The sequence below is a fragment of the Perca flavescens genome, chromosome 14 (genome assembly GCF_004354835.1).
Source record: "Perca flavescens isolate YP-PL-M2 chromosome 14, PFLA_1.0, whole genome shotgun sequence".
Taxonomy (NCBI): domain Eukaryota; kingdom Metazoa; phylum Chordata; class Actinopteri; order Perciformes; family Percidae; genus Perca; species Perca flavescens.
In genome coordinates this window covers 11,222,195-11,244,027 of record NC_041344.1, presented here as the reverse complement: position 1 = coordinate 11,244,027, position 21,833 = coordinate 11,222,195, and the positions used below count along the sequence as shown (strand labels likewise).

The following is a 21,833-nucleotide window of genomic DNA, read 5'->3' as shown; positions in this document are numbered from 1 at the left end:
CTTGGGTGTCAAAACCATTGTACCATATTTATATAGGGTGTTTAAGGCCACTTCCTTGCAAATCTGCAGCAATAGGAAGTGTACGGAGGAAAAAAAAAGGATGAAAGGACACCACCCTATAAATATTTCAGCAACATCAATCTTTATTCAATGGCCTCACTGTGTGCCACGTGAAATCGGACACTCAGACATTCCCTTATGAATACTGTCTCTCTTTGGAAGGTCGCGTCCAATAAATATCTATCATTAACATGAAGGAAAACAAAGATAGACAAACAGCACAAGAACCCCATAACCATCAGTTAAATAAGGACACAAACAGCAGTGCCTTCCCTTCACATAAGAGGCTATTGTTCAGGAGGACAGTTCTGCTGGGCAGCTGTGCTTATTTTCTGTAACCACTTAAGGATATTAATAGTCCCCACTGCCGTTCACTAACACTGCTGTGGGAGCAGTTGAGGAAGTCCCCTTTTGACTATGACTGTGATTACATTGCTTCACTGACCAAAGTTTAACTGACAAGGCAGAGTTTGGGAATGTCAGGGAATCCAAACAGAGAGGACCTACTGTTGAGTCTGTAAGTTGACACACAGATTTGATCTGTAAACGTGTGAGGGGTCAAGTCAAGTCTAATACATTTTATTTATATTGTCAAAAATCACGAATCACAAATCGTACACTCTATCCAGAGACCCTTGATTCAGGTAAGGAAAAACTCCAAAAAATATCTTTTTAACAGGGATGAAAAAAGGAGGAAACCTCAGGAAAAGCAGCATATGTCATGTTCAGAATAGACAAAAACAACAGTGGTAACAATAAATGTTATTACACCCAGGATCATCAGGATTTGAAAAATAAAAAAAAGGCAATTTTTGTTTCAGCTTTCTGAAACATTAGAAGGCTTTTAATATGGACACATGGCAAACTTGCACATTTTCTGATGCATGTGCAATTGATTGATGAATGTATTTGTTATGCTTTTTTTTACTGTTGCTTTTTGATTTTATGCTGCAGACACTGTGATGTCCAAGGCAAATTTTGAATTGGGACAATACAAGTCTATCTTATTTAATCTTAAGCCTGAAAAGCAAACATTACAGTAGTCAATTCTGGAAGAAACAAAGGGCTCTCCACATCAGCCATGTACAGAAAAGGCCACAGTTTAGCTATGTTGCACATGTAGAAAAGAGTGGTTGTTGATGTGCAGGTCAAAAAAAGAGGATAGGATTAAAAGTAACAAAGATTCATGGCTGGTCCTAGGGTGAATTATTAGGAGAGAGGAACAGCACCTCTCCCTCCCTTCATTACTCTAAATCTACAAACACCTCAAAGCAAAACTGCATTTCTGAACCTTAAAGACATACATGGATCTAGTCCAACTCCAGCCACAAAAAACTCTGATTTAATAGTTGCTCGCATTGACTTTGGCCAACAGAGTGGCAGCTAAGGGCTCAATTAATAAACAATTATTTTACTCTTGGCATTGCATTAGCTTAAACCAAACAAGCTGTCTGAAAAATGTGGTTATGTAAAAAGGTTTTTACATCACACACACTCCCTCCCCCTCCTTGACTTTTTCATCATGCACTGAAGAACCAAAAACATCTCAATTGTTATGTGGGCGTACAGACAGCAGTGAATGCAAAAAAAAAAGAGAGAAATGTCAGAATCTCAAAGATTAGAAGCCTTTGTTGCCATTTTAGATTATTTTAAGCTTCATTATATTTGAGAGAAACTGAAAAACTTTTACATGCATAAAGGGAACAAAGCCCCTCATTGATTCATACAAAATCAATCGCCAAACGGACAGAAACGCTGCATCAATTTTTTTCCGATCGCTAAATGTGGAAAGACAACACACCCCGTTTCTATACTTGCATGGAAAAAAGTTCCACTATTCAAATGTGCCATTTTAAGTCGAAGCAGTTGAAACAGGTGAGTCATAAAGCTTGACTGAGCCAGTAGTCCCACTCTGCAGTCTGCAGGAAGCCTGTGATATGAAGGTGGGCGGCTGTCACACAATCACTTATTAATGATTTGCCTCACTGCAGCAATGTTTCTTTGGGTGACTGTGTGTTTCTCATAGACAGTTTTTGTAGCGGCTTGACATGAACAATTTTAAATGAAAACTGGGATTCAGTTCAGTAATCTGGGTCATCTCCTCTTACACTAAAGCATTACATTCAATACAAATGAGCCTATTTTTAATTAGCCTGTCAATTATGTGCTAATTATACTGTAATGCTTTCTCATACACATCACATGTTGTTGCTCTGGGTGAAAACTTTAAATTTATTTAAGTATATTTGAGATCTATTTCTGACTGTGGCAAAAAATATCATGACCTTTTTCATCTCCGTGATGTGTTATAGCTGGACCAACTCACACTCAACGGTGGCCATAATTAGAGGACCACGGACACAGGATAAAAATAACAACACAGTGCCTTCTTGACACTAGACACACCAGTTCACCAGGCAACAAGTCTAACAAGAAAAAAAATCCATCAAATATAACAAAATATAAAATCATAATCAGGAAATCATCTTATTTTAAGGACATTTCTTTGACTGCGTGGGCTGTGAGAACATGTTGCATTGTGGGGCGGCCATGTTTCATGTTTTTTCACATGCTTATTGGAAGAAAGGTGAAACTGAGCAAGAAGTAAAATTTCCCTCCATGCTGGTATGCTTCTCTTCACTAGCTTTAACAGCATAAGCGGCTCACTAAGATAAAGGTACTGTGGAAAGTAACGCAGGGGAAACACAAGCGTAAAAGTGAGTATGACTTCACAAAGGTCATTTGAAGCTATAACTCATTTGACTCTTTACATTAGGTAGGCTACTCACATACAGTTTGATCTGAAGATATGTGAATGGTGTGTAGTCCTCAACAGATCAAAATACAAAAATATTGGCCTGTTTGACAAAATATTACTGATATTAGCCTTAGCATAATTGGGGAAAAAATAGCTGAACTATTGATCATCTGTGTTTTAGATGTTTGTGGCGAACTTTAAAAAACTCATCCATTTCTGCTGTCAAAAAAAGGGTATGAAAGTAATTTTAGGCAAATGTGAATTCTCCTTTTGTTAACTAATATTTTACTTACAGAAGAAAGAAAATATGTATTTGCTTTGGAGATATATAGCTAGCTCCTTAAGCCTCCTAGCCTCTGCAGAGGCATGCTGCTACTTGTTTGACTGACAGTTGAATTAACAGACTTACTTTGCTAACTTTCATATAATGTTAGAAGTGATACTGAAGAACATGTTTAACACTTTCCATCATCTAACAGCTGATCTTAACGCTTGTAGGTATGTTTTAAGGCTGTTCACAGCCACAAAGGATATTTGTTTGCTAGTCATGGATGTAGTATTGATATTGCTAGTTTGTTCAACAAGTCAGGGGGACAAACCATGCAGTCTGTGGGACAAACATGCTATGTAATATATATGTTTGAGGAAAAGATAAAGACATTGGTTAGAAATGGAATGGGTGTTTTAAAGCTATTGTGCGTAGTTTCTGTCTCCCCCATGAGGAATTCTAAGTAATGACAAAACATTTTTTTGGTGCATCCACATGATACAAACCCTCCGTGATCGTGCGCCCACCCGTCCTCCACGCAGTTGCTAGTAACCGAGGAGGACACGGAGGATTAAAAAAAAAACATGGACTCTTCAGAAGAGGTCATTATATTCACTTGATTTTCTGTGCATGAAAGTCGCTGGATGAAACAATCTTCTGAACATAGTCATACTGAGAAATACAGAGAGAGATGTGTGGAGCTGATGGTCTTAATTAGCTTTGTAGCAACTCATTTGGCAATGGCTTGAATGTAACGGAAGTTCATTCATATAAAATAGTTACGCACTAAAGCTTTAAGCATCTAGGCTATATTATTTTATTAAATGTATTTGTCAATAAAGTGTCAATAAAAGTGTATTTATCATGTAAAAAAACATACCTCAAATACAATGGGATATATGCACTTTATTTGAATTTAAACTCAGATATTTCATTGCCTCAATGATGTTCATTTTTGGTCCGTAAGAAACAATATAATTAGCTATATTTTATACAAGAATTTCAAGATAAACCTGAACTTGAAATGCACAAACTCCCATACTTTAATCTTACTTTAAGTAGTCCCCTTGTGAATTAATCTATGTTAAGCTACTTCGATTCAAAGCCTACCTGGGAAACTCAAATTCACCTGAGTTAACCTATCTTTATTAACCACCATTATAGCAAATCAGGCCAAGCTGGTGTAATTTACAGGTCAAGGGCATGATTATTTTGGAAGACTGATCCCACAAATTAACATTTCCATTGGAATACTGTTGAACTGCAGTTATTTGAGTGGTTGTTTGCACCAATGGAGGCCACATTTTATCCATGTTTTCCATTATTAATTACCCCCCACCGGCACTTGCTGCAAGAGGACCCCGATGTTATGAGCCCGCTGCGGGTTTGTGCATGGGAAAGCCCGGTCGGTAGTGGCGGAGGGGCACAACGTGACCTGACAACAAGGAACCTCCGGGAAAACCGTCAGTTCTAAAGTATGTGCAGAAGAGAGGGTGGTGATCCGCCAGGGGGACTTACGACAAACGACACGACCTGCGGCTCCATTAGAAGCGTCTAGCAACGAATAATATAAAATCCCCGCGGAAGGAACAGGAAGTGTAGCTTTACGCATACGGAGCAACACACGGGTGAAATTTTGGCATCGGTGTCATCGGCCTTACAGTGGCGGAGCAGCCGTCGCGAGCCTCCCGCTGCCCGCAGAGGACACCCCGTGGCTGGGAGGCGGAGACGGGACCCCCGTTGACGTCAGTGGGCCTGTCTGTTTCCTGCAATAGAAAGTGAGAGAGAAGGTGAAAGGAGAAAATACAGAGCTGTACCCCCCTGCTTCTCCTTACACTTAAAGGTGTGTTACAACCCTGCACCTGTGAGTATTAAAAGTCAGTTTGAGTGTGCTTGATTTGTGTTTCTGTGTGTTTTTGGAGCCGATGCCGGAGCGGGGTTCTGTCAGTGTGATATAGGTCGCTCTCGGTAGCTGCAGCCTGAGAGAGTCGGACATGCTTTTATCAGTGTACGCTGTGTGTCTCGTCCGGGTTTAGCCTGTTGTGAACTTCAAAGGGTCCGTTGAGTCCAGTTTGTTTAGGTAGAGGCAGGTTTTTTTGCGCAGTATTGTTTTGGACTTCTGCAGCAAACCGGGCTCTGAGGAGGCAACTTAAGCTCCCTGTGCTTCTCTACGCAGCGCTCTTTGTTGCTCTTTTTGCACTGTAGGAAAGCCACAAGCTACTCCTGGAGTGTGTTCATGTGTTCACACATTCGCCAGTGTTACGATAAATGTGCATGTGTGACGGCGGAAGGTCTTTTGGCCGCGGCGGGGTTATGTTGGATAAGGGGGAAGTGTCCCATTCGAGCGCTGTTGCAGAGACAGCGAGGGGTTTTCCCTGGCTCCTCCCTCACTTACAGGGCGTTCACGTGTGGCAACAGGCACAAAATACGCTAATTCCCACGCATTGTTTTGGCTGACTTCATTGCATGCCGTTAAAATCCCAATTTTTTTTTTTCCCACTGCTGTGTTTGTCATAAGTGCACCCGCTGAACCAGGCGCTCATCATCTCTCCTTGCAAAAAAGCATGTGCATATCACTCTGTATTTATATGTTCTCATATTTAATCGTATTAATTAGGCTATATCAAAACTCTAAGACACCGCCAATGCCTGACTTTGCGTGCATTACCGCCGCTGCTGCCCCGCTTTTTACATAATGCTTCTGGTTGATCCTCAGGTGTGAACGGAAATCATTAGTCACCAGCAAGCGCATTCCAGCCTGCCTGTGTTAGGACATAGCGTTACAGCGCAGCTTTGGCTTAAATCACCGGTATGTTTAGTTTTTTTCCTTGTGCAGTATCAGGGTGTTTCCTTAAATATCTTTGCACACGCACGCGCGCACGCACATACACAGAGTCACGCAGAGAGGCTGGCAGACGGACTGACAGACACGCCAGAGAAGATGTGCACGTCTCTCTTCTCCGCCTCATCGTCCGCGCTGTAGATCCTGAACTGAAAAAATATGCATCACAGGTGAGGCGCTCTACATGTTTCTATCGTGTGACTTCAACCCGACCTGGATATGTTTTTAAGCGACCTGCTGCAGCCGTCGTGCACACTCTATACCTACATCCACCGTGAGATGATGTCATTGCTCTAGCGCCACATGTAACAACTGTATGGAGCAAAATCATCACCCAGTTGTAGTAAGTGTTATGTAATATTGGTAAGAGGGGAAACAAAGGCTGATTCCTGAAGCACTGCTGCTCTCTGCAGCGCATTGCTCCAGCAGAAGGTAGAGGTGTTGTGGGTGACATGGTGGAGATGATGCAAGGGCAAGAAAGCTTATAAAATATGATTAAATTAGATATTTATTCATGATGTTTAGATTTTCTGTCTATGCAGAGGTGAGCTTTTCTTCTGTGGTCGTTTATGCACATCAGGGAGCTCACAAAAGCGTTTGCAGCTCTGTTGGTTTGACATCTTGGTAAGGTTAACTTCTACACCCAGCTTGTTTCCTCACCTAATTTGAATGAAACCTTTATTATGCTTGTAATCCTTCATTTTGCAAAAGGGCATCAGAGTGAAAACAATTACCCTGTTAAAGGTGAAATGCCTTTCTACAGTTCTCTAACTTAAACAGGGAGATTTCTCAGATAGTAACCTCTGTGTGGCCGCCCAGCTGCCCAGAGTGTTCATCACCGGCACACACAGGACCTTATTGTTTGCATCATTCGTCATCTGCGCTGACATTCGTCAAAGTGAAGAGTGGGCACCCTGTATCAGCCACTGACATGTCAATCAGACGTTTCCCCATAAACAACCTCTGCTCCTCCACCTCTCTGTCTTTTGTTCGAGATCAGAGTGGCAGATAGCAGCTGCTGCAGAGGTTATACTGATATGGGGGAACACATTCACACCTCCTCCCAATGACCGCAGACAGTAGCCCGAGCTGCACTGCACATTATTACACAGCAGTTCAGAGTGGAGAGGCCTGAAATGAAAAGTCTAGCCTTGTTTGGGGGCAGCTGTTTGAGGAATAAACTCAATCAGCGACTCTGTCCTGGACTCCCAGACAGCTGCCAAGTGAGAGCAGAGGACTCTACCCACTGCAAGGCCAGCATAGTGCCTTATTGATCTGTGGGAGTTCATGTTTAGCTGATTCTGACTCAATATAATATATATATATGTGTGTGTGTGTGTGTGTGTGTGTGTGTGTGTGTGTGTGTGTGTGTGTGTGTGTGTGTGTGTGTGTGTGTGTGTGTGTGTGTGTGTGTGTGTGTGTGTGTGTGTGTGTGTGTGTGTGTGTGTGTGTGTGTGTGTGTTTTCTGTAGATGTAACCAGACTGTGGTTCAGGAGTCAACTCTTCTCAAGGTCCACAGTTAGTTTCCCCAAGATGCACCTGTGAACAGAGGGCGGAAAAGATGCCGCGCACCAAACAGCACAATCCGAAAAATTTAAAAGGTAAGTTCACAGTGCTGTGTTCTGCGTTTCCTGTCAGCTGGCGGATTTGTTGATTTGGATTTCAAGGCCTAAAAGAGGAACTGCTCAGTTGTCTCTTGTGACCACAAAGTAATTGGATCACTTCATATTGTTGGTCTGAGATGTTTGGCTTAAAATAGTGTGATTATTTCATTCCTATGTGTCCTGAAATACAATTACAGAAAGACTTGAGGAAAGGATTACAGTAGATAGTTTTGGTAAGAGCAGGTGGTCTTCTGTTTCTGTCATAGTGGTGGGTGAGATTGCCTTAAAAGGATGCCATGACATTGAAGGATCTATTAATGTCAATATGATGAAATACTGAGAAATACTTAATTGACTTTTGTTGAAACAAGTTGCCGTTTCTGTGGAGATGCTTGACCCTGCCAGTGTAGTTTCGGTTGTCCAGTGAATACCATGCATCTCCAAATTTGGTGATTGTTTAATTTTTCACGTCAACTGTTTTAAGAATTAAGAGAGAAATCCTAATCCTAAAAGAATTAAAGATCAAATAGATTGCTGCTCTGTTACGAGCCATGCAGAGCTTTAAGATCCTCTGGGACAGGTTTGTCCACGGTCCCCAGGGTCTATGCACCACAGATCTGGTATGAACTTCCAGAACACTTGAGGCCCGCCCCAAACCTTTTGTTCTTTTAAACCGAGGCTTAAACGTATTTGTTTGCCACTGCTTGTCACGTTGTAATTCATTTTTATACTTGTAAGCCTTTTAAATCCTTTAAATCTACCGTGTTTTTTTTATTTGTATGAATTGTCTTTCTTACTGTTTTATTTGTTTTGTATGTTTATGCTTATGTAAAGCACTGTTGGTGCGTTCCGACTGGGAACTCGAAAATTCCGATTCCCGTTTTGAAATTTTGCCTCTTGTAGTCGGCTTTCCAACTTGAAATGTTAGGAGAACCTCACCAACCTCGGCATCACAACCCAACATGGCTGCTCCAAGCATAAACATCAGTGAAAGTTGTATTAATATACTATTAATAAGCACTTCTGTCTTATTTGTGCTTCATTAAATCGTCCTACATACAGTACTGTCTGTCTTCTATCTGTGGACGTGTTGTAAATAAAAGCATAATGCGTTGTTATCAACTGGTATTGCTAACAATGGCTAACTTGGCTGGAGCCCCTTGCCAAATAGTGTATGTAATATAAAATAAAATAAATATGGTTTTCTGACTTATTACCGGAGCGCGGTGAACTCGTGTGTAACGTCGTTCCCAGTTCTGACCTCCAACTTCCGAGGTAAATGGAACGCAGCATTTAAGTTGCCTTTGTGTCTGAAATGTGCTATATAAATAAACCTGCCTTGCCTAGATTATCTTCTTTTGGAGATGCATGGTTTTCACAGGACAGTGAAGCTTGTGTGATCTTTGGCTTTCTTTGTACTCAACCGGTTGCTTCTGCTTCCGATGGACTAATAAAAAGTTTCTTACCATCAACCCAACATTTACTTTTGTCTGCTATGTATCTGGGTAATCTGACGACAACTCTGCAAGTGGTGTACGAAAAATGTCTCTGATTTTCCAAGTTGTTGTTGTTGTTTGCAGTCAGGAACTAATTTTTCGACACCTCTCGAGTGCAGCATATGAAGAAGAGGAACATTAACTGGGCAAATGATAACATTATTCAGAGACTTTGTGGAGATGCTTTTTTCCCGGCTTGAAAACGTGCTTTCCTTGTTGTTACTTCACTTTGATGTTTGCCCTTCACTGTGCAGAATTATATCCAGTATGTGCAGTTAGAAGGCTGTTTTCACATCAGTCTACTGAAGGGAAGAAGGTTCCCCTTACTTAAATCTAAGTTAAACAGGTGAATGTATGCATGTGGTTTAGAAGCCAGTCATGGTTCATTATTCTACACTTTTCAGTGAAGTAAGAGACATATTGTGTCCAGCAGTTAAACATTATTTGCATTTTCATAGATAATGGATTTCATCAATGAGAAACTCACATTGGACACAAATTATAATTCATTATAATTCTTCCAATCCAAAGAAAAAAATTGGGTGTGTAAGGCTCTAATCCGGCTGCTTTTTCTCTGTGGGTCAAATCTGGCAACACTGGAGCCAAACATTGCGTTACTTTTATGTAATCATGAAATAAATAAATCAACAACATTATGGGCCCTGTTTTAACGATCTGAAATGCAAGTATCAAACGTGAAACACAAGTAGCTTTGTGGGCAGATCTCGGGCGCTGTTGCTATTATACTGGCGGGATAAATGACTCCTGTGCCCGACGCAAATCTAAAATGGGTTGGTCTGAAGTAGCTAGGTGTGGTTTGGGCGTAACGTGCAATAAACCAATCAGAGCATCATCTCACATTCCCTTTAAGAGCAGGCGTGCTTGTTCCATGGCGGATTGCTATTATAACAGCGGATTAGCCTGGATCACGCCAGCTGGAGCGGTCCGGGATGCGGCAAAGTAATAAATGCCCATCTTGACCGGGTGGCGATGTTACTGCGGCCTCTCGGGTGCATCTCCTCAAGTCTGGAGAGGATTGCTGCAGCCATGGAGCGTGGGCCTCCAAACGCACCACATGCTCCTGTTGTGCCCCTTCCTCCTTCCCAAGGGCATAAATCCCAGGGGGGTCAGGGGGGTCACGACCCCCCCCCATCTAAGGGTTGTCCCCCCCCCTAGAAATATCATTAAAACAATGCTGAGAATTGTAAATAACATAATGATGTACACTTAAATATCTGTGTAAGCAGTAAAACAATACAAACCCCAAAAAGTGCTTTTTAAGTTTAGAAACATTTTGAGTCCCCCCTCCCTTGCCTCAGAGTGGTTTGGTCCACTGCATGCTTTAGGATCTGCGCTACATTCACGGTGACAGTCACATCAGTAGTGACAGGAATGTAGTAAGTAGACGGTTCAAAGCTGTCTTATTCACATTAAACATCAGATTAAGTTTTTCTTTTCTCATATAGAAATGATGCTGAGTAATTAATGAATTAGTCATGACAAAAAAGTTTGCTATGTTAGTGTAATATAGTGTAACGTTACCTAGCTTGTTGGATAGAAATGCACCCACTACAACTAACGTTACCGCGGCAATAAGCCTTATGTTATGTGTGTGAACTTATATTAAGGGTTAATTTTGGACATCTACAGTTGTTTTTTGCTCAATATGAAATTAAGTGGCTGATCAGTTAAGTATATATCCTCTGTCCCAGACATAATCTAATATTTATGTGGAGGACACAAGATCTTTTTTATTGAATCACGAGAAACACTGAAAAGAAGGATAATGGTACATGCTCCATGCTACACTAATGATAGTATTAAGGCTTTCCCCAGTGTACGCATGTCTTCTACGAGTATAATTGTGGCTGTATTATTTGTGTCCCCTTCAAAAATTGCTCTTCAGAAATTTTATGTTTATTGTCCCCCCCTACTGTTAGATCAGATTTACGCCCTTGCTCCTTCCCCCGCTCCATCTCCGTCCACCCGCTCCACCAGGAGCGCATCGCGCATTACTCCCGGACCAGATCCTGCCGTAGTGTCCAATCACGCCGTAGTTCAACATCACGTCTCCTTAAGTCCTCTAATATTTCCTCATTTATGTCATCAAAACATCCATGATTCATGGAAATGTCGTGTAAAACACAACAAGCCACAAGGAATGCTGCGACTTTTTGAGGACTGTACTGTAAAGTGCCTCCTGACCGATCCAAACACCTGAAGCACATTTTCAGTCATATTTTTCCTTGTAATTATGTATGGTTTGCAAAAATGGGAACTGCTGCGTCCGTTTAGATGAGAGAAGCAAAGTGTATGCGCGTTGTGCACACGCTACATTATTGCCAAGCATGCGCCTCTAAAATAGCATCTGAATAACGCACCACTGACTGTAGACTAGGTTTTTCCTGGTCTGTGGCGGAATTGTTTTCTGAAACGGGAGCGCAAATACATTCCCTAATTTATCGACGCGCGTCTGGGGAGGGAAAAGTCTGCTGTGCGTCGGGTGCAAAATAGGAATGATACGTGCGTCGGTGTACAAAGGCAATTGCGCTGAGTGCAAGATAGGGGACTATAAATAATGTGGCATTATTGTAAACAATCATGATCTGGTACACGTCTACTCTTGTCATTTCTGCTTCTCTCTACCATGTTGCTGAGTCTGTGGCTGCATTGTGTGTGTTTGGTTTCTCTCAGTGGCGATCATATTGTCTCATATCTAATGAGACCGTCTTAAACGCAGACGCATATATTCAAAAGGTATTTGTTGTGAATGAATGTGTCGCTGTGAGTGAGAAAAGGGACACTTTGTGAGATGGGACGGATCCTCGAGCAGCAGAAAACACTTGGATATAAACTACAAAATACAACCGAATGCAGCAAAAGTACATATTGAAGAGAACGGACTTGACAAGATACTGCATCTTCCCATGCTAACACAGAACACCAATTGGCTTGAAGGATTTCGTGTTATGTTGAGTATTGACAGATTTACGTGTCAACAGACGTTTGCAGTTCACAGATCTACGAATTTGCAGCGTTACATGCTGGGTGGGAAAATGTGCATCTCTGCCATTCCCCAGCAGCAGATCCACACAGCAGATTGCCTCATGTCTGTGAGCAGCGAGCCAGAGTCCCTCTGTTTATTTATCATATAAACACTTCCTGTGCTTTCCGTTTCATTCTGATTACTTGGCCAAACAACATAAATAATTAAGTTTTAGAACAGTACATTACATCGCCCAACAGAGGACGATAGGAGCGGCGGCCAATACTTGATTCTATTTTTAATGGTGACTGTTCCCTCGCTGCTCGTGGTGCAGACAATAGAGCTGCAGCTGCTGCTGCGGCATTTTGGGATTTTGTTGTACTTGAGGGTAAAAGATCTCGATGTGAAAAGAGTATAATTGACAGTAGTTTGATTGGTATTGAAGGCCCTTAATTCAGGGGCGGGTTTAGAGACTTTTTAAAGAGAGGGGCCACATTTGTGAAATGAGTAAAAGTGTGTTAAGACTCAAATTGATAAGCGCTGGTTCTCAGCAATAATATCCTGCACATTATTAAGAGTTACATTGTTTATTCAGGGTAATAAATGAACTCCAAATGAATAACACCATATTCTAATATGAAATAAAATCAATAAATAGCTGATATTTGAAAATCCAAATATTCTACATCCATGGACATATTATGAGACAACAGGCCCCTGGCCACAGACACAGACATGTACAAGGCCCCCTACCCTTCCTACATAGGAGCAAGACCCCCAGAAACAAAGAGGTTCTTTGTATCGTAGGCTCTCTGTACTCGTTTTGTGTGTCTGTGTTTGTTTTGCATCATTTTGTAGTCGTTTTGTTGCTCTTTGTGGTTGTTTTTGATCTTATTGTGCTTGTTTTTTGTCTCTTTGTAATCATTTTGTGTCCCTTTTGCAGCTTTCCCTCTGGTCCCGCCCCGGCCTTAATTGTGATTTATCGACTAAAGAATTACATTTAAAGGCAGTTGAAGCAGCAACAGTCTCTCATTTAAATACAGTACAGTGTCTTAGAGGTGTGATCTGGAACTCGATGTAACTTGCAGTCTCCGGTTCTGCTGAAATGACTCATGTTGTGGGGAGTACCCAGTTCACTTCCTCATCATCTGATAACTTGTTGAGACATTCGTTTGGCTTCTTGTTTTGCCTTCTGACTAAGTTCATCACCTCTCCTCCTGGGCCTGCACTCAAGGCTTTCCCTTCATCAGACAGGAAATGATAATTGCATGGCATGCTATCACATGCTTAAACTCTGCCGTAGAGAATGTCTTTTCCTGGGAACTCTCCTCATACTGCCCTGAAGCCATCACACAGTGATTCGTAATGCCTAAGACCTGCTTTTAAAACTCTGTGCTTGAAGCTAAATGAGCCTTTTAACACTGTATTTCAATTGCTTCACAGCATAGCAGTAATTAATCTCAGCACCGATGCAAATGTGGTATTTACTTTAGAGTCTTGGCTGGATGATGGGAAGACTCGGCTCTTCTCGGGTCATTTCTGCCTCAGAGGCTTGGCAGCAGTCTGACTATATAAAAGAAAATTTCGCTCTCGGTGACCTGACACACTTTGTCCTGTCGTGGGACACAAAGAATGAATTGTTTTATTGACAGCTTCCCGACGGGGCTGCGCTGCTGACATCTATCAGGTGAATTCAAGGCGGCACAGCTTTCTTATATGATGGTATGAGTACAAGCTTGTTGTCAGTAAAGCTGCAGTCTGAGCTCTCATCAAAACTTAATATGAGCCATGATAACATATTACCTTCACTTTTGTTTAGTGTGAATACTTTGTGACATTATTATTTGCATTATTTTACTAAGTGTTAACTTTATTGAATCCAAGTCGTTATAATCTAATTCTAGCCTGGGAAAACGCCTGACGAACTTCCGGCAAATTTGAGATTTGCTCTGCAAGTCCGTCTGGTCAAGAGCCCCTTCAAGGCCATTTCCAATTTTTCCAAATCGAGGCACCAATCACAACCGTTGAGGCGGGCTTTACACGATGACAATAGCGCAGCGACGGCAAGCAGCTTTTTGTTTACATTCAACATCGAAGCGCAGCAACCCGTTGATGTCGCTGCTACGTCACCCAGATCGTTGGTCTGATTGGTTGAAGGACTATCCAATTGCGCCCAGAGGCATTTGAGCGGCGTCCGTTGGTGATGCCCCTTTGGAAATGAGCTGTGAATGAACGTTCCCAGACCCACTCTCCGTTACAACTGAGAAGGTTCTGGTGTCAACCAGGCTAGTGCGGTTCAACAGCCCTGCAATAAATCTGTCCTGTAAGAAGCTTACTGTTTCTGTTGGCGTTGTGGGACAGTGTTGTTAATTAATACTAGTACTAAAAACTCTTCATTACTTTTTAAAGTTATATTTCAGTTGCCATTGTATTGGACTAAATTATTTGAAGGGAAAGGATATTTAAAACTCAGGAACAGCTTTAAGTTTTTCATGGCTAACTCAGCTTTAGGGCCGGTCCATTGTAATAAGCATACAGCTTCTTGAACCGGTTCCAACTTGGAACGGTTTCAAAAATTACGATTGCAATGGAATCGTATTTATTTTTTTTTAATCGTTTGGAAAATTCGATTTTGAATCTGATCATCGGTTCCAAATTTAAGTTTAATGTCCAATTTTTGGTTTCCATAGCGCCACCGTGCTTCCAGGCGCTTCCAGCAAATCTTCACATTGACAAAGCTTGAACCAGAGAGTTTTCTTTTGGGCATTTCTGCTTGAAAAGTGATTTAAATGATGACAATCAATTGTTAACATTCCTGCAGATTAGGTTTCAACTGTTCAGCTCTAGATTTTTTGGTATTTTACATTTTATGTAACCATAATACTATAAATTCATTCATTGAAAAAAGTAATGGGTTATTCAAAGATGTATATTATCTTAGTCACTGTGGCAGAGATTAATTGTCAACTCTAGTAAATTTTCAGGTCTGTACTGCATTAAATGCAGGCGACAGAATGTTCTAAAAAAATTATTCTGATTTCAATATATACATAATGATTAGCAAATGTATGCAAAATCACATAAAGAAAAGTATAGAAAAGCTAAGATGACTATAAATGACAATATGATTCTGCTGAAAGTTGATAAATTATAATTTTGGTTTATTACCGACATTCATAAAAAATGCCTTCTGTGTACCTAAACTGGTGACTCTGTGTTTAAATGCAGAAATGAACAAAACAATGTACAATACAAACATCAGAGAGGAAGGAACTTTGAGTCTGTTGTGATGAATCTTCGGGAGTGCATTCCTGCCTGTGTTTTTATCTGAATCATAATAAACCATCACACACTGTAAACAGAGTAACTAAAGGAATTGTCCGCTGTTTTAGGCTGCATACTCGGTTATTTTCGGATCCTCTTTGTAAAGAAAGAAAAACCCCCGCATAGAGACGCTCAATAAATCATTTACCCTCGAGGGGCATTTCATGTCATTCATTTATTCATTCATAAAACTTGACAGCTTAACAAAGTAATGTTGAACAGGATGAAATGCATAAACGGTTACATTTTCACTCACTTGAATCTTAATTTTACAAATGTGTTATGAACCTTTTCTAATATTTTTTAATATTTCTAACATGCCTGAGTCAGTATGTGCTCCTGTGTTTGTGAGTCTTATGACGCAGTTTGTGGGCAACAAAGAAGGAAGTGAGGAACTCCTTTAGTCTTTGTTTACTTTTCTCAAACAGCTTTGGTCTCATTTATAAACGTGGCATACGCACAAAACGGGGCTGAAAATGTACGTACGCCACTTCCCACGCAAAGGTTGTGATTTAGAAAAAAACAAACTTGAGGGCAAAATGTGCGGTCCTCCACGCAAACTCTGACCCATGCGTACGCACATTTTGGAGACAATGGGAATTGGCGACGCAGATGGTGAGGTGGTGAACTGAAGTCAGACTGCAGAAAGTACATGTGGGGATAACGATTACTCGTAATATTTTCAAGTATTGATGCCTCACGCACATTTCTTCACTCCATATCATCCACGTTGTCATGAAGATTAAATCCAGCAGTGCTATTTGCGCTTGTACTGAGTGATAACTGTTCCATAAACACCTCCAACTCAAATCTTAAATAAAATGTGTTCTTAATATTTAATCAGCGGTGTCTCACCATCACTTTGTCTGCTACGGAGCGCAGGAGGAGGGGATGGCCCGACTGCATGGAATACAGGATAGCATCAAATACCCTAGCATTAGATAACTGCAGAACACAGTGTAAATAACTAACTATCTGTCTTTAAAACTGTGCATATATCATCAAATGTCAAAGTCTGGAAATACAGCCGTTAAGCTCTCACGCAATCGTTACGCTCTATGTCCTCGTTATCAGTCCCAACTTTAATACTGTTCATTACAAAACCTGCATGAAGGAAAGTGTGTTTGCCTATTAGACTTTTGTCTTCAAATTGTATCTCGGGGTGGGGGATACCACTAGTTGATACTGTGATTTTGGCAAGGTGTCTACAGTCACAAATTGTTGTAAACATGTATATAAATAGCTGATATAGTATATAAATACTGCGGTGACCTCCGCACGTAATGCTGCATGATTGCATTGCTGGCACTGTAGGAGGTCTAACCCCCAATGGAAAAATCAGGAGAGAAAGAGACTTCAGGGGCCATGACGATTCCCTAAAGCTGCGCTCTTGGAACTATGTACTGAATTGGGTCCAGTAGAGAGGGCAACGCGCCGCAACCATGCCATCCCGGTCCAAATACAGGTCCTCGCCACTCTGGGGGACACCGGCTGTTTCCAGAGGGAAATGTCAGACAGCTAAGTGTTTTATATAAATATTATATATGATCTTCAACTTCATCGCTAAGGCTTGTTTGGATATAATATATAGTTCTGTTAAATCTTATCATATAGGTCTGGTATATCAAAGCTGTCCCCGAGTGCCAGCCGTTTTGGAAGGTATTATTAATATAGGTAGTCTATAGATCAGGTTTACCAACACCAGGGGTGACCACACTTTTTCAGCTTGCGAGCTACTTTTAAAATGACTAAGTCAAAATGATCTACCTACTATAAAAATGCAAAACATTTATTTATACATATTTATTTATAAATATATTACATTCTTTATATGTACAATATACAGTAATAATAATAATCTTCATGTGGGAAAAGGCTGACTCACATAAATAAGTGGAGCCGAATAATGCAGTCAAGGAGGTAGCACATTTCCTCATGTTGGGGTACTTTTCCCCTGTGAGTAAGTTCCAAAACTGTCCATGAGCCCTGGACTTGAGCTCAATGTCAGCTTGTAGTGTCAGGATCTCATCCTCCACTCCAGACGAGTTCAGGGTGAAACAGTGTTGCAGTTTTTGATGCAAGTAAATCAACCTCTGCATCTTCCCGAAAAGGGTAGTACATGAATGTAGCGACTGACTCCAATAAAGCAAAGTCTTGAAACCGTTTTGTTAAAGTCTGACAGTTTTCAATCTGCTCTGTGTAGCGTCCACTGTCAAGTTGCGAACATGTCTTCTCTTGCGTCTCCAGTTCTGATACGAGGTTCTGGAAGTTTGCCAAATCATGGCGCTGCAGCTTTGAGCACAGATGTTGCATTTTTAGTTTGAACTGTTTTGTCTTTTCCTTGCAGCTCAACATTAAGGTCATTCAACATGTTGGTCAGATCGGTTCAAAATGCTAAGTCTAGTAGCCACTGTTCGTCATTTAGTTGGTTGTATTCTGCATGTTTAGATACAAGGAAAAACTCTTTAATCTCCGGACAGAGCTCTCGAAATCTTTGCAGGAATTTCCCTCCACCAAGCCACCTTATGTCAGTGTGTAGCAACAATTCAGTGTGGTCACAGTCCGCCTTCTCCTGATGCACACGGAACAGCCGTCTTTGAAGAGATCTGGCGCGAATAGAACAGGCAATCTTCTGTTAACAGCTCCTCTTTTGCAGTCATATCGGTAAACGCCATATGAATAAAAATGCACAACTGGGCTGTGTCACTCACATCTGTAGACTCGTCCAATTGCAGTGAGAAACACTCGCAGTCCCTCCTAAGTTTCTCGGTCACATCCTCGGCCATTGCTTCAAAGCGCCGTGTAACTGTACTTCTTGACAGCTGGAGAGATTTGATTGAAAATACTATGTCTGTTTTTTTTTTTAAAGTCTTGAAACAACGATTCAGCCGCTGCAACGAATGCCTCTTTTATCATCTCTCCGTCTTGGAAGGATTTCTTGTGTTTAACGATGACGTGACTCACCCGGAACGATGCTTCGGTGGCGGTCTTTGCTTTTGTGGTAAGCTGTGAGAAAAAGGCCTGCTCTCCGGACAACTGGGATTTTAGTTCTTTCACCTTTCTCCTTCTCAGTTTGCTTTTTGGAGGGAAGTCCGTGTCGTAGCTTTTATGAACAGTCCGAAAATGCCGCTCCACATTTCCCTTCTTCGGAATAGCGATGGTAGATTTGAAGATGAGGCAAACGCACTTCGAATAGGACATTGTGAAAAAAAAAGTCCTCCTCCCATTCTGTATGGAAGTGGTAGGTTTTTGGCTTCTTACTTGGCCCAGCTCCCCCACTAATTTTTATACCCTTTCTAAGATCAGACATTAGACTGGTTGTCCTGTATGTCAATCAAGTGACAAATGTCATAGTGAGGATGGATGATAGGCTGACATCTATTTTTTTTTTTTTTTAATGCCATGCGATCTACCCACACTACCTTTGCGATCCACCAGTAGATCGCGATCAATGTAATGGGCACCCCAGACCTACACTGTGTGAGAACAGGCCGAAATTATAATTCAATTTGCGGCAATTCCTGAGCGTCTCAGAAGTTTTTAACTTTTTATCCGCCAGTTGTCATGATTCTGCGTAAAAGAACAACTGCCAGGCCGTTAACATACTAATCAGCATTCATGAGGTCCTTTGCATTGACTATTTATGGTTAAAAATGGGCGTGCACCGGGCGGGATTAGAGGCTGATTCACGTACGCACACTTGTGGGTAATCTGTGATTTATAAAGGGAACATTGCTTACAGATGTGTGTTCGCACGGTTTTATAAAGCTGATTTTTTTTTTTTGCCGTACGCCATTTTTTAATGAATGTTTTATAAATGAGACCCCTGGTCTCTAAGCAAGAATACACAGTAGTTTCCCCTTCAGACAGACTCGCTCTCTCTCTCTCTCTCTCTCTCTCTCTCTCTCTCTCTCTCTCTCTCTCTCTCTCTCTCTCTCTCTCTCTCTGTGGACTGCAGCTGAAATACACATAATACTCACTGCTGCCAGGCAAACTGTGAATATAATAGGTTTTCTTAATGTGTACAGTAGAAACTGTAAAACCAATTAAAAAGTTAGTTTATTCAGGCTGAACTATGTCGTTCCAACTACGAGATTTTTTGTTTCTCAGTGAGTAAATCTGCAGTGTACTATCTGTAGTGCACATTTTTCGTACTTTAGTATTTTGTTTGCATGCTACTTTTTCCTTCCACTGGTGTGTTCATCCAGACAGTGCCTTCAGTGGCTATGTGGAGTTTGTCAGCGGTCTGTATGGCGTTTGTTTTTTTCAAAGTGCCCCTGAAAATGCCCAGACTTGTTAGCAACACCAGTGTTTATAGAACTGACTCTTGCATTCCTCTTGTCTTATAAAAAAAAAGGCTCCTCGCCCCAGAGCCCTACAGGTCTTTAGTGGAGAACATGCTGCGTGATAAATGGTGAACTGCAATGAAAAGGGGTACATTTAACAAGGTGGAAAATGTTTACCCTGTAAAGCAGATGCAGGGACATGGAGACTGAGTTTTTCATCCCTCCAACATCACTGTGCTGACAAGGATTTTTATGAACAGAAATAAAGTTTGTGTTTTATTACATTAACGCTGATGGCTGATTAATGCTTGGTGGATTTATTTTGCTTTAAGCAGGCGCAAAATTGCCTTCACGAGCCAAAATGTGAAAGGATGAACACAGTTCAGATTTCCATGGTGTTTGTCACCGCCTCAGTAGTTTGCAACAAACTGACAACAGTTTCCTGTTAATGATCAACCGTGCTTCTGACCTCAGCGCTGACTGTGGTTAAATAGCCATGGTCCGAATAAACTGCACTGATCGGAGTTATACACTAACCCAGAGACGTCCACACCCCATTTTGTTGGTTTAAAGCTACCTTGTGAGTCGGGCTTCTCTGGCCCTCATTTTGAGCTTAATTTAACCCTCAGAAGTGTCTCAAAACAAAGGTCAGAGAGGTTTGTGAGGCTCTTCTGCAATTCTTTGCCCCAGCCTTGTACTTTGTCTTTAACTGCTATAAAGTTCCTTCCCAATCCCTTTTAATCTCCTTGTCAGATCCACGATCAGGGTCTCCTGCATAGCACACCACTGCTTCAGCAACCATCGGTTTTGTAGAAAAAAGACGAGACGAAGAGATTTAAGTTTTATTTATTTCTCTGCAGACACAATGTGCCCTAAAGTTTCTCTTCTCACTATTAAATGAGTGTAATTAGTGTACTATCTGTTTCTGCAGGCACTGAAAGTCATGCGTAGTGCCACTTTAATTCCAGTGGACACAAAAATAATACAAAATAGAATGAACAAATACATTATGATTTATTATTATAGGTTAAGATCAAACTTTAATGATCCCCAGGGGTACATTCACAAGTTACCCAGCAGAATAGAAAGACATTTTTATATAAAACATACATAAATGAAAAAAAGTAGCTCCACATTTACCAGCTGCAACATTAGTGATGAACACATTAATGCATCAACAATCATAATCCAATAATATATATTATTCTGAGCAGTGTCATTCAGCATAATGATTATTTCTACTTTTGATACTTTATGTATATTTTGATGCTAATAGCACTTTTACTGCACTGTGGAATTACTACTTTTAAGTGGAAAAAGTCTGAGTACTTCTTCCATCACTTTCTGAGTGTAAGCTAGTTAGCCTAGCTTGCTAGCTTATGCGTCTCCTAGCAACACCGGCCCTCAAATGTCAATTGACCGTGAAACTTAAAATAAAAATAATATGTCCAAAAATTATTATATTGTCTTTTGATTTTAGATTTCCTTGTGTAAAAGTTCATAAGGAAATTTGAGTGTGCTGTAAGGTATTGAGCATGACTACTTTTACTGTACTGTAATTACTATTTTACCTTTTTACTGCTTTTTAGAATTTTAAAAATGCCTCAGGGGTGCAGAGAAAGAGTTAACATATTGGCCTGGGCAAATGGATTTTTACATGTTGTGTCATGCTCAGGCAGCCAAACCAGTGTTTCCGTACGGTCCCTTCAAATTACAGTGTGTTCAAATACAGCGAGATTCACACAAAGGGAACTTCTCTCCCTGAGGCAGGAATAAACCAGGGTTTTAGCAACAGTAACTACAACAGACGGGCTGAAACTAGTTCGGGGATGTCTGTTTGAATTAGTGGTAACGCCGGAGAAGCTTTCACTTTAGGCAGCGCTGGGCTAGGGAGGGAGGAATCTTTATGACCATATTTTGTGTGAATGAAATTGAATATGGTGAAAAGAAACTCACTATGCCATCCTGAAATATCTATTCCTTCTTATTAATGGAGGCATATACTTTAATCTTTGTTCAATGTGTGCTGGTTTTAATGGTTCAGACATCCTGGAGAATACATTTTGAATGATGGAAAATGTGATTATGAGGGACTTGTGCCCTTTGTCCATTTTGTGTGAACTCTTAAGTGTGAGGTGTATCTAAAAAATGGCGATGTTTTTATCACCTCGGGTCATTTGCTAAGTGGAGGGCGGTTGCTCCCTGACTA

At 41.0% G+C, this 21,833-nt stretch overlaps 1 protein-coding gene across 3 annotated transcripts in view; it reads left to right on the top strand.

The window, feature by feature from the left end:
• The first annotated feature begins 4,780 nt into the window (after positions 1-4,780).
• Positions 4,781-21,833, top strand: part of hivep1 (HIVEP zinc finger 1) — a 60,051-nt gene continuing 42,998 nt past the window's right edge. Inside the window, exons 1-2 of one of the 3 annotated variants that reach the window (XM_028597184.1) lie at positions 4,781-4,950; positions 7,400-7,529. In XM_028597184.1, coding sequence (XP_028452985.1) covers positions 7,490-7,529 — 40 coding nt within the window. In that variant the 5' untranslated portion in view covers positions 4,781-4,950; positions 7,400-7,489. Of the gene's footprint in view, positions 4,951-6,019; positions 6,099-7,399; positions 7,530-21,833 lie in introns of those variants that run through there. The other 2 variants (XM_028597185.1, XM_028597186.1) reach the window with 2 other exon arrangements.